The sequence below is a fragment of the Somniosus microcephalus genome, unplaced genomic scaffold (genome assembly GCF_052327205.1).
Source record: "Somniosus microcephalus isolate GS21.2 unplaced genomic scaffold, FLI_Smic_1.0 unresolved_chr4, whole genome shotgun sequence".
NCBI lineage: Eukaryota > Metazoa > Chordata > Chondrichthyes > Squaliformes > Somniosidae > Somniosus > Somniosus microcephalus.
The window spans coordinates 35165172-35178996 of record NW_028225182.1 but is presented as its reverse complement, the minus strand read 5'-3'; the positions used below and the strand labels follow the sequence as shown (position 1 = coordinate 35178996).

Genomic DNA, 13825 nt, shown 5'->3' with positions numbered 1-13825 from the left:
ATTCACTGGAGTTTAGAAGATTGAGAGGGGATCTCATCGAAGCCTATAAAATTCTGTCAGGCCTGGACAGACTAGATGCAGGAAGGATGTTTCTGATGGCCGGGGAGTCCAGAACCAGGGGTCATAGTCTAAGGATAAGGGGTAAGCCATTTAGGACTGAGATGAGGAGGAATTTCTTCACCCAGAGAGTGGTGAACCTGTGGAATCCTCTGCCACAGAGGGCAGTGGAGGCCAGTTCATTAAATATATTCAAGAAAGAGTTGGATATATTTCTTAAGGCTAAAGGGATCAAGGGATATGGGGAGAAGGCAGGGACAGGGCACTGAATTTGGATGATCAGCCATGATCTCATTGAATGGCGGAGCAGGCTTGAGGGGCTGAATGGCCTACTCCTGCTCCTATCTTCTATGTTTCTATGTTTCTAAGCCTGAATGTTGTCCAGGTCTTCCTGTATGTGGGCACGAACTGCTTCATTATCTGGGAAGTTGCGAATGGAACTGAACACTGTGTAATCATCAACAAACAGCCCCACTTCTGACTTTATGATGGAGGGAAGGTCATTGATGAAGCAGCTGAAGATGGTTGGGCCTAGGACATTGCCCTGAGGAACTCCTGCAGCGATGTCATGGGGCTGTGATGATTGGCCTCCAACAACCACAACCATCTTCCTTTGTGCTTGGTATGACTCCAGCCAGTGGAGATTTTCCCCCCTGATTCCCATTGACTGCAATTTTGCTGGGACTCCTTGATGCCACACTGGGTCAAATGCTGCCTTGATGTCAAGGGCAGTCACTCTCACCTCACCTCTGGAATTCAGCTCTTTTGTCCATGTTTGGACCAAGGCTGTAATGAGGTCGGGAGCCGAGTGGTCTTGGCAGAACCCAAACTGGGCATCAGTGAGCAGGTTATTGGTGAGTAAGTGCCGCTTTATAGCACTGTCGATGACAACTTCCATCACTTTGCTGATGACTGAGAGTAGACTGATGGGGCGGTAATTGGCCGGGTTGGATTTGTCCTGCTTTTTGTGGACAGGACATACCTGGGCAATTTTTCACTTTGTCGGATAGATGCCAGTGTTGTAGCTGTACTGGAACAGCTTGGCTAGAGGCACAGCTAGTTCTGGAGCACAAGTCTTCAGCACTACAGCCGGGATGTTGTCGGGGCCCATAGCCTTTGCTGTATCCAGTGTCTTCAGCTGTTTCTTGATATCACGTGGAATTAATCAAATTGGCTGAAGACTGGCTCCTGTGATGGTGGGGACCTCAGGAGGAGGCCAAAATGGATCATTCACTTGGCACTTCTGGCTGAAGATGGTTGAAAACGCTTCAGCCTTGTCTTTTGCACTCATGTGCTGGGCTCTGCCATCATTGAGGATGGAGATGTTCATGGAGCCTCCTCCTCCCGTTAGTTGTTTAATAGTCCATCACTACTCACGACCGGATGTGGCAGAACTGCAGAGCTTTGATCTGATCCATTGGTTGTGGGATCGCTTAGCTGCCTACAGCATGCTGCTTCCGCTGTTTAGCCTGCATGTAGTCCTGTGTTGCAGCTTCCCCAGGTTGACACGTCATTTTTAGGTGCGCCTGGTGCTGCTCCTGGCATGCTCTTGGGTGGGTCCCCTGGCTTGATGGTAATGGTAGAGTGAGGGATGTGTCGGGCCATGAGGTTACAGATATTGTAGAGATAGAGAGATTGTAGTGATTGAGAGCTAGAGATCTAGAGATAGAGATCTTGAGATAGCGATAGAGAGATAGGGATAGAGATAGAGATAGAAACAGAGAGATAGAGACAGAGAGATAGAGATAGAGAGATATAGAGGGATAGGGATAAGGATAGGGATTGGGATATAGATAGGGATAGAGGCTGAGGAGGTTGAGGAAAGAATATGCAAGGCTGGAACATCGATCTCCTATGCAGGGAGAGGAAGGGTGAAAACTAAACAATTGGACACGATTACTGTTGATGTCAAGGCAATCCATATGAGGAGAGACTTGAGATACTGGGAATATTTTCACTGGAGCAGATAAATCTAAAGGACTGAGGAAAGTAGGATTGGTTTTGGATTGATACAGGGCCATGGGGAGAGAGCAGGGCACTGGGATTAGTTTGGGATTGATACAGGGTTATGGGGAGAGAGCGGGACAGTGGGATTAGTTTGGGGATTGATACAGGGCTATGGGAAGAGAGCGGGGCAGTGGGATTAGTTTGGGATTGATACTGGGCTATGGGGAGATAGTGGGGCAGTGGGATTAGTTTGGGATTGATACAGGGCTATGGGGAGAGTGCAGGGGCAGTGGGATTAGTTTGGGGATTGATACAGGGTTATGGGGAGAGAGCGGGGCAGTGGGATTAGTTTGGGATTGATACAGGATTATGGGGAGAGAGCGGGGCAGTGGGATTAGTTTGGGATTGATACAGGGCCATGGGGAGAGAGCGGGGCAGTGGGATTAGTTTGGGATTAATACAGGGCTATGGGGAGAGAGCGGGGCAGTGGGATTAGTTTAGGATTGATACAGGGCCATGGGGAGAGAGCGGGGCAGTGGGATTAGTTTGGGATTGATACAGGGCTATGGGGAGAGAGCGGGGCAGTGGGATTAGTTTGGAATTGATACAGGGCTATGGAGGGAGAGCGGGGCAGTGGGATTAGTTTGGGATTGATACAGGGCTATGGGGAGAGAGTGGGGCAGTGGGATTAGTTTGGGATTGATACAGGGCCATGGGGAGAGAGCGGAGCAGTGGGATTAGTTTGGGATTGATACAGGGCTATGGGGAGAGAGCGGGGCAGTGGGATTAGTTTGGGATTGATACAGGGCTATGGGGAGAGAGCGGGGTAGTGGGATTAGTTTGGGATTGATACAGGATTATGGGGAGAGAGCGGGGCAGTGGGATTAGTTTGGGATTGATACAGGATTATGGGGAGAGAGCGGGGCAGTGGGATTAGTTTGGGATTGATACAGGATTATGGGGAGAGAGCGGGGCAGTGGGATTCCAGAACAAGGGGGCATAACCTTAAAATTAGAGCCAGGCCGTTCAGGGGTGATGTCAGGAAGCAGTTCTTCACACACAGGGTAGTGGAAATCGGGAACTCCCTCCCCCAAAAAGCTGTTGATACTGGGGGGTCAATTGTAAATTTCAAAACTGAGATCGATAAGATTTTTGTTAGGCAAGGGTATTGAGGGTTACAGAACCAAGGCGGGTAGATGGAGCTAAGATACAGATCAGCCATGATCTCATTGATTGGCGGAACAGGCTCGAGGGGCTGAGTGGCCTCCTCCTGCTCCAATGTCCCTAGAAACAGAAAGAGAAGGAAGATAGTTGGAGAGATGTAACAAAGGGGAACACTTTCTGAGTGAGCTGCCCCAAGGCTTTGCCACGAAGCAAGGTGTTGGATGTGGTTAAGTCCTCAGGGAGAATCTATGGATATAGCCTACCTGCACCACCATAGTGACAAGGCTGTTGGCAGTGTATGCCTGGGAATTGCCCTGTGCTTGATCTTGAAGACATTACACACCATCCCAGTTTTGACTGGCGTATTACAGCACCATCGCTGAGAAGAGTAAAACAAAATGGAAATGTCCAAACAATTCTCTCCTAATGTTGAGTAATAGACCATTTAGAGCAACCAGTGTCATCTGGACAGCGGGTGCAGGGAAACACCACCACCTCCCAAGTACTCCTCCAAATCCCACACCATCCTGACTTGGACATATATCGACCATTCCTTCATCGTCGCTGGGTCCAAATCCTGGGTCTCCCTCCCTAAAGGTGTTGTAGGAGCACCTTCATCACACGGACTGCAGCGATTCATGAAGAAGGCCCGCCACCACCTTCACAAAGGGCAACTAGAGATGTACAGCACGGGTTAGATACAGAGTAAAGCTCCCTCTACACTGTCCCATCAAACACTCCCAGGGCAGGTACAGCACGGGTTAGATACAGAGTAAAGCTCCCTCTACACTGTCCCATCAAACACTCCCAGGGCAGGTACAGTACGGGTTAGATACAGAGTAAAGCTCCCTCTACACTGTCCCATCAAACACTCCAAGGGCAGGTACAGTACGGGATAGATACAGAGTAAAGCTCCCTCTACCCTGTCCCATCAAACACTCCAAGGGCAGGTACAGTACGGGTTAGATACAGAGTAAAGCTCCCTCTACACTGTCCCATCAAAAACTCCCGGGGCAGGTACAGCACGGGTTAGATACAGAGTAAAGCTCCCTCTACACTGTCCCATCAAACACTCCCAGGGCAGGTACAGCACGAGTTAGATACAGAGTAAAGCTCCCTCTACACTGTCCCATCAAACACTCCCAGGGCAGGTACAGTACGGGTTAGATACAGAGTAAAGCTCCCTCTACACTGCCCCATCAAAAACTCCCGGGGCAGGCACAGCACGGGTTAGATACAGAGTAAAGCTCCCTCTATACTGTCCCATCAAACCCTCCCAGGACAGGTACAGCACCGGTTAGATACAGAGTAAAGCTCCCTCTGCACTGTCCCATCAAACACTCTCAGGGCAAGTACAGCACGGGTTAGATACAGAGTAAAGCTCCCTCTACGCTGTCCCATCAAACACTCCCAGGGCAGGTACAGCACAGGTTAGATACAGAGTAAAGCTCCCTCTACACTGCCCCATCAAACACTCCCAGGGCAGGTACAGCACGGGTTAGATACAGAGTAAAGCTCCCTCTACACTGTCCCATCAAACACTCCCAAGTCGTGTTGGATCTGAAGCTAAATCCAAGAGTGAAAGGCTAGCATCAACAATCCCCAAACTCCCAGCTTTCTAATTCTGGTTGGTCATAACACAAGGTAACCTGAAATCCAGGCGCAGGTTTTTGCTTCCAGTCAATCCTGAATTTCCTGGTCTGGTCAGTCCTGAATTTGCTGCTCGACCATTCACGCCCTCAGAGCGACTGGGGGATGGGCAATAAATGCGGCCTTGCCACAGTCGCCCCCATCCCGATAACAAATGTAGAAACAAGCCGCCCTCTGTAATGTATATACCTTTAAGGGGGGAACTACTTTTTACAGCTCATGTATACTGCAGTACCGGCAGTAACCACACCTGTATATAGCACTGAGTAGTAATCTGTATAGTCAGTCCCAGAGTGAGCCACGTTGAGTAAACACCTGTTGTACCGTTCCCCCTGAAGTCTTGTTTCTTATTACTCTCGGACACAACACCCTCGACCAGCACAGCAGTGGTGGGGGTGGGAGGTGGGGCAGATGAGCGGGGGCTGCCATTGGCCACAACACCCCTGCATTGGTGATGAGAAAGTCAACCAGGGTTCTGGCCTCTAATTATTACCTGGTGACCCCTGTTGGAAATGATCGAGGTGAGGTCAGGGCCGTACGTTCTTGTGATGCTCAACGCCCCCCGCCCCACTGGCCAGCAATCACCATCTAGGCCCGCGCACCGAAGACACACACACCTCTCTGAGAGTCAATGGCGTCAGGCGAAAGTTGGCGAAACAGTGAAGGGTAGCAGCGAGGAGTTACATCATCAAGTCTGCAGCCCAGAAACAGGCTGTTATGAATCGCAACTTCTACAAGGAAGTACTACTGAACGGCCAGCTGAGGGCGCCGCCCGAGGAGTATAAATACTAGGGCATGGGCCCAGCTTGGCCAGAGACAGTCTGGAAACAGGAAGCTAGTGGCTACTAACTAGACCTCCATGTTCTGTTACAAGTCGATTAAAGCCTTGCTTTATGTATAACCAAGTGCGTAGTGAGTCCTTATTACGTCAATTTAATCGACTTGTTATCGTCTCCACGCCTTGGGTGATTCGGAACAACCAGCTGCAACTCGAACCGCAGAAAGGAACTTGGGCAAGAAACTGATCCACCATGGAAAAACTCCTTAGACCCGCTCGTCTCGACCTGGACCCGAATGCACCTGCGGCAGCGAAGGTATGGAAGCATTGGTTTCGTACCTTTAGCAACTTTCTTGAAGAATGTGGGGCGGGTGCCTCTAATAAGTTACGAATGCTTATTAACTACATATCCCCTCATGTGTATGATTATATTGAGGACTGTATAGACTACGACGCTGCTATCCAAATTTTACAGCAGCTATTTGTCAAGTCCCCGAATGAAATCTTTGCTCGACACCTACTGGCCACAACTCGGCAGCAGCCTAGGGAATCACTCGATGAATTCCTCCAGAAACTTCGCAGGCTCAGCAAAGATTGTAACCTTGAAGCGGTTACAGCTGAACAGTATCAAGAGGAACTGATCCGCGATTCCTTTATCAATGGGATTGCGTCCCCTTTTATACGTCAGCGCCTGCTGGAAAATAAAACCCTCAATTTACGGGCTGCTTATGGCCAGGCGTGTTCCCTGGACTTGGCCAAGAAGAATGCAGACACTTATCTCCCACCACGTGCACGGGCGGCGGCTATCACCCTTAATAAGTCTTTCGATAGGTCTCGGGCGGATGCCCCCGCTGATGATGACTCTACTCTAACTGGCGACGACCCTACCCTAGAGGCCTTTGCTGATGACGACCCCGCCCTAGCAGCATCCTGGCAATCAGGAAGAAAGTGTTTCTTTTGTGGAGGTAGGTTCCATTACAGAAAGTTTTGCCCGGCTCGTAATGCGACCTGCAATCATTGCAGCAAGAAAGGACACTTTTCCAAGGTATGCCAGTCACGGGCCTCTGTTAACATGAAAGGCCGCTCCTCTAAAGTATACCGGTCGAGAGCTCCTGTTAGCTTCACAGCTGCTATCTATGGAGCTGCTCCTCCCCCAAGAACCACTGCTAAGGCTACGAGCAGCAGCAGCAGCCACGACGACCCGCTGCAGCACGTTGGCCGGCAGCTCCATGGCGGGAAGCTCGCAGTCCGACTGGGAGGAGGGGCGCCGGGCATGGCGGCCACAGGTCGGATCGTGAGCGGGAGAAGCAGGCCACCACACGTGGAGCCGGCAACAGTGAGGAGGAGGCCGCGGTGACGAGGAGGACGGAGCGACTGAGGGACATCGTGCTCCCACTGCCACTGGAAGCCACTGTATTGACTTTCTGAACACGGCGCTGTAATAGCTGATGTGTCCCAACGGGGAGTAAGCATTCCACTGTAATTGTACTTGTACTGGTTACACATGGCAAATAAAATTGAATTGAATTGAATTGAGCTGCCGAAGGAAAAATTGCCCCTCCTCCCATCACAGCTGTTTTTCCCCAAAGTTTGTCCCATGCAGCCACGAAGGTTTCAGTAAATGAGCACACTCTAAGCGCACTAATCGACTCCTGCAGCTCTGACAGCTTCATCAGTAAGCGGGCTGTCAGCAGGTTAAAACTGTGCATTTATCCCTCGGACAGGGTGATTGCAATGGCTCTGACGACTCTGACCACCAATTCTTCTGGCTTCTGTCTTGTCAACCTCTGGTCGCACGTATCCCTCCACCCGGCTCGGAGTACTCGAAAACTTATGCAGCGATGTGCTTCTGGGACAGGACTTCCAGAAGCAGCACAAAAGACTCACTTTTGAGTTTGGAGGGTCGAAGCCGGAGCTTACCATTTCTAAGGTGCCGTTTTGTGCGCTCTCGGCGGCCTTACTCGGTGAGCCCTCCCTGTTTGCCAATCTCTCCCCCCGCTGTAAACCCATAGCCACCAAATCGCGGCGCTTTAGCCAAGACGACCGAGCATTTATCGAGGCAGAAATCTCTCGCCTTTTAGCTGACGGTATTATCGAGCCGTGTTCATCTCCCTGGCGGGCTCAAGTCGTCATTGTGAAAAACCCTTTAAAACAACATAAGAAACGTCTGTGTATTGATTATTCGCAGACTATTAATCAATATACCGATCTGGATCCCTACCCGCTACCACGCATAGATGACATGGTCAACAACCTTGCCAAATACAAGGTATTTTCAACCTTTGATTTAAAGAGCGCATACCATCAGGTACCGCTGAAAGACTCTGACAAAAAGTATACGGCCTTTGAGGCCAATGGTCGGCTTTATCAGTTTTGTCACCTTCCAGTTGGGGTCACCAATGGGGTGGCCGTCTTCCAACGGGCAATGGATGGCCTAGTCTGGCAAGAGAACTTGACGGATACCTTTCCGTATTTAGACAATATCACTATTGCCGGCCATGATCAAAAGGAGCATGATGCCAATCTTCAGAGATTTTTTGACGTTCTCCGTCGTCGCCACTTAACGTTAAACGAATCCAAATCGGTGAAATCGGTGCCACCAGTGAACATTCTCGGCTACTGGGTGGGCAACGGTGTTATTAAACCGGACCCAGAGCAACTTCGTCCACTTCAGGAGCTCCCTCCCCCTACAAATCTCGGTTCTCTTCGTCGGGCACTTGGCATGTTTGCTTATTACGCAAAGTGGATACCTCGCTTCTCCGATAAAATACAGCCCCTGCTTCATGCGAAGTCTTTTCCATTAGAAGCAATGGCTATTTCTGCCTTCAACCTCCTCAAACGACAGCTGGAGAAAGCCACGCTTCGCTCCATTGACGAAAACCTTCCTTTTGTGGTCGAATGCGATGCATCGGAGGTGGCGATCTTGGCTACCTTGAATCAAGGTGGTCGGCCTATGGCATTCCTATCCAGAACTTTACAGGGTAGCGAGTTCCATTACCCCCCCGTCAAGAAGGAGGCTACAGCCATCATCGAGGCTGTACGCCAATGGGGTCATTTTCTTGCTCGGCGTCATTTCACGCTCATAACTGACCAGCGCGCCGTGGCCTTCATGTTGGATAACCGGAAGTGCACAAAAATTAAAAATAATAACATTCAACTCTGGAGGATGGAGCTGGCTGCCTTTGGATATACTATCCGTTACCGACCCGGCAAACAGAATGTGGCCCCAGATACCTTCACACGGGCATTTTGCTCTTCAATGTCAACGTCGACTCTGGCGGATCTGCATATGGACTTATGCCATCCTGGCGTTACCCGTATGTTGCACTTTCTGCGCTCCAAAAATCTACCATTCTCAACGGAGGACGTAAAGAAAACATGCTCCTCCTGTAGGATTTGTGCAGAACTGAAACCACAATTCTTCTGCCTATCAGATGGCTTACTCATACATGCAATGCAGCCTATGCAGAGGCTCAGCATAGACTTTAAAGGGCCATTGCCTTCATCGACGCGGAACACCTACCTACTTACGATGGTAGATGAGTATTCACGCTTTCTCTTTGCCTCCCCCTGTCCTAATATGCTTACCTCTACGGTAATTAAATGCCTCGATCAGGTCTTTTCCCTTTGCGGGACGGCCAATTTTATCCACACGGATCGGGGTCCCTCCTTTATGTCGAGTGAACTTAAAAGTTATCTCTCCCAACGGGGAATCGCCTCGAGTAAGACGACACCATATCACCCAATCGGCAGTGGACAGGTTGAACGATACAATGCCATCATCTGGAACGCTGTCCGTCTGGCACTGAGGTCACGCAACCTACCAGACCAGCAGTGGGAAACTGTGCTCCCCGACGTGTTACACTCTATCAGGTCTCTTCTCTCCACATCCACTAATGTCACACCTCATGACACCCGGAGTCATGATATTCCCAGGCCTCCACAGGACGATCAAGATGACGCGGACTCTACCGACTTACCGGTACGGGCCAAGTGACCCAGGGACCAGGACACGGTCCGGGGAGATGTGCCTTCCGGTCACAAGCAGAAAGCTAAACGACTACGGCTATTTTTGGTTCGCCTAGTCCATTAAAGGAAGACTGGACTTCCAAACCTTTTAGGGAGGAAGAATGTCATGAATCGCAACTTCTACAAGGAAGTACTACTGAATGGCCAGCTGAGGGCGCCGCCCGAGGAGTATAAATACTAGGGCATGGGCCCAGCTTGGCCAGAGACAGTCTGGAAACAGGAAGCTAGTGACTACTAACTAGACCTCCATGTTTTGTTACAAGTTGATTAAAGTCTTGCTTTATGTACAACCAAGTGCGTAGTGAGTCTTTATTACGTCACAGGCCACTTGGCCCAACTTGTCCATTCGGCCCAAATGGTTTATGCTCCACACGAGCCTCCTCCCACCCCTCTTCATCTCGCCCTATCACCATACCCTTCTATTCCTTTCTCCCTCATGGTAGCTTCCCCTTAAATGTATCTGTGCTGTTCGCCTCAACCACTCCCTGTGGTAGCGAGTTCCACATTCTCCCCACTCTCTGGGTAAAGAAGTTCCTCCTGAATTCCCTATTGGATTTATTAGTGACTATCTTATATCGATGGCCCATAATTGTGGACTTCCCCACAAGTGGAAACATCTTCTCTACGCCTACCCTATCAAACCCTTTCATTATCTTAAAGACCTCTATCAGGTCACCTCCTTAGTCTTCTCTTTTCTAGAGAAAAGAGCCCCCGCCTGTTCACTCTTTCCTGATAGTTGTATCCTCTCAGTTCTGGTATCATCCTTGTAAACCTTTTTTGCACCTTCTCCAGTGCCTCTATATGCTTTCTGTAAATATGGAGACCAGAACTGTGCCCAATGCTCCAAGTGCGGTCTAACCAAGGTTTGGTACAAGAGGCGAGCACTCGGTAGCCAGCATTACCTGTAAGGAGTTTTAGACTCGTTGATAGTCATATGGCCGTAGTCCTTTCCCAGTGGCTTATAGGTGGCTATTATATTCATCTCATCCCAGGACTGTGATTTCTTTTGACTGGGAGAAAAAAAATGGAGTGTCAGCGTATAAAAGACTTGCATTTCTACAGCACCTTTCACGACCTCAGGACGTCCCAAAGCGCTGAAGTACTCACTGTTGTAATGTAGGAAAGGCAGCAGCCAATTTGCGCACGGCAAGCTCCCACAAACAGCAATGTGATAATGACCAGATAATCTGTTTTTAGTGATGTTGATTGAGGGATAAATATTGTCCACAGGATACCGGGGAGAACTCCCCCTGCTCTTTTTCGAAATAGTGGCCGTGGGATCTTTTACATCCACCTGAGAGGGCAGGCGGTGCCTCGGTTTAACGTCTCATCCGAAAGACGGCACGTCCGACAGTGCGGCACTCCCTCAGCACTGCACTGGGACGTCAGCCTAGATTTTTGTGCTCAAGTCTCTGGAGTGGGAACTCGAACCCCACAACCTTCTGACTCAGAGATAAGAGTGCAGCCCACTGAGCCACGGCTGACACTGGGTGTGGCTCACGACAACTACGCCTGCTGTCTGACAAAAGGAAAGCTGCTGACAGGTCGCGTGCTTCAAACTGGTCGAGTCGTAGGACTTTCCCAGCAATGTTTAAACTTAAAAAATAACACCAGAAAATGCTGGAAGCTCTCAGCAGGCCAGGCAGCATCCGTGGAGAGAGAAACAGAGTTAACGTTTCAGGTCTGGGACCCTTCACCAGAACTGGAAAAGGTTAGAGATGTAACAGGAAACTCTTGTTTAAACAGCATCGGAATTCTCTATTAAACCGGCACAATTCATACTCCGAAAACAACACCTCAATAACCGGAAATGTTGCCGAGTCCGAGTCTCCCGCGGTGGCCGAGTTAGTCAGTGGGGGTAGTTCTCCAAACTGCCACTACTCGGCCTCTTGGCGCTGTCAGAAGTCCGAACACCTCAATAACAGGAGTCTGACTCTCCCGCGCTGCCAGGAGTACCCAATTACTGTATACTGCACATTTCTTGATTTTTAAATTCTTGTTTGTTAAAAATAGCCTCGGTAGATAACCCTCTCTGTCATCCGGAATTTTTAATCAACCGGCACCATCCCGGACCCATCGGTGCCGGATACCAAAGAGTTTCCTGTAACAGGTTTTAAGCAGATGCAGAGACAGGGAAAGGGGGAGGGGGAGAGGGAGGGGAGGAAGGAACTGAAGGAACATTCCATGCCAGGGGAGGAGGCAGGAGAGATTAAATGTTGTAAATGGGGATGGCAGAGTCATCAACAGCCGCCTGAAATTGTTTAAACTCAACCATACCCCAGCAACCACTCGGGGCTCCTGAGGCTTTTGGTCTGCCAACTGGTACCCAAGATCTCTGCCCTTAGGTAATAAAGATCTCGGATTCACGTCCCAAATGTGATCCACAGCTAACGATATACTTTCGAGGTGCACTTGCTATTGTCCCGTAGGCAAACGGGGCAGCTCTCTTGTGGACAGCAAGCTCCCGCAAGCAGCAACGAGATGGACAAGCGGTTAATCTGTTTTTTGACAGAGGGGGGAATGTTGGCCAGGACACTGGGGAGAACTCCCACTGCTCTTCTTTCAGTAGTGGCCGTGGGATGGTCTACGTCCACCTGAGAGGGCAGACGGGGCCTCGGTTTAATGCCTCACCCAAAAGACGGCACCTCCGACAGTGCAGTGCTCCCTCAGTACTGCACTGGGAGCGTCGGCCTGGATTATGGGCTCAAGTCTCTTGGAGTGGGGCTTGAACCTATGAACTTCTAATCAAGAGGCAGAGGGTGCTACCCACTTAGACAAACTGACATCATATCTCACATACAGGAGCATTATACCTAGTAACATACAGTGTTATTGTACAATATATATGTATGTTATTATATGTACCATTATATAATATACTAGCTGGAGTGCCCGGCGGTGCCGAGGGTTTTTTGAGGGCATGTTGTTATGAAAAAAGTACAAATAATTTTTATATATATAAATGAGTTTGTGTGTCTGTCTGTCTGTGTGGGAAGGAGAGAGAGAGAGAGGGGGAAGGAGATAGAGAGAGGGGGAAGGAGAGAGAGAGAGGGGGAAGGAGAGAGAGGGAGAGGGGGAAGGAGAGAGAGGGGGGAAGGAGAGAGAGAGGTGGAAGGAGAGAGAGGGAGAGAGAGACTGGGGGAGAGAGAGAGAGAGAGAGACGGGGGGAGAGAGAGAGACTGGGGGGAGAAGAGAGAGAGAGAGACTGGGGGGGAGAGAGAGACTGGGGGGGGAGAGAGTGACTGGGGGAGAGAGAGATGGGGGCAGAGAGAGACTGGGGGGAAGAGAGAGAGAGACTGGGGGGAGAAGAGAGAGAGAGACTGGGGAGAAGAGAGAGAGAGAGACTGGGGGAGAGAGAGAGAGAGAGAGACTGGGGGGAGAAGAGAGAGAGAGACTGGGGAGAAGAGAGAGAGACTGGGGGGAGAGAGAGAGAGAGACTGGGGGGAGAGAGAGAGAGAGAGACTGGGGGGAGAGAGAGAGAGAGACTGGGGGGAGAGAGAGAGAGAGACTGGGGGGAGAGAGAGAGAGAGACTGGGGGGAGAGAGAGAGAGAGACTGGGGGGAGAGAGAGAGAGAGACTGGGGGGAGAGAGAGAGAGAGACTGGGGGGAGAGAGAGAGAGAGACTGGGGGGAGAGAGAGAGAGAGACTGGGGGAGAGAGAGAGAGAGACTGGGGGGAGAGAGAGAGACTGAGGGAGAAGAGAGAGAGAGAGACTGGGGGGAAGAGAGAGAGACTGGGGGAGAAGAGAGAGAGAGAGACTGGGGGGAGAGAGAGAGACTGGGGGGAAGAGAGAGAGACTGGGGGAGAAGAGAGAGAGAGAGACTGGGGGGAGAGAGAGAGAGACTGGGGGAGAAGAGAGAGAGAGAGACTGGGGGGAGAGAGAGAGAGAGACTGGGGGAGAGAGAGAGAGAGACGGGGGGAAGAGAGAGAGAGAGACTGGGGGGAGAGAGAGAGACTGGGTGGGAGAGAGAGACGGGGGAGAGAGAGAGAGAGAGAGACTGGGGGGAGAGAGAGAGACTGGGGGAGAAGAGAGAGAGACTGGGGGGAGAGAGAGAGACTGGGGGGAGAGAGAGACGGGGAGAGAGAGAGAGAGAGACTGGGGGGAGAGAGAGAGACTGGGGGGGAGAGAGAGACGGGGGGAGAGAGAGAGAGAGAGAGACTGGGGGGAGAAGAGAGAGAGAGAGACTGGGGGGAGAGAGAG

General features: G+C 50.7%; 1 protein-coding gene across 1 annotated transcript in view; it reads right to left on the bottom strand.

The window, feature by feature from the left end:
* LOC147090509 (protein phosphatase inhibitor 2-like) overlaps window positions 1–13825 on the bottom strand; it is a 79419-nt gene that overhangs the window by 41281 nt on the left and 24313 nt on the right. The window contains exon 2 of the mRNA XM_085977035.1: window positions 10528–10635. Coding sequence (XP_085833161.1) covers window positions 10528–10635 — 108 coding nt within the window. The remainder of the gene's footprint in view (window positions 1–10527; window positions 10636–13825) is intronic.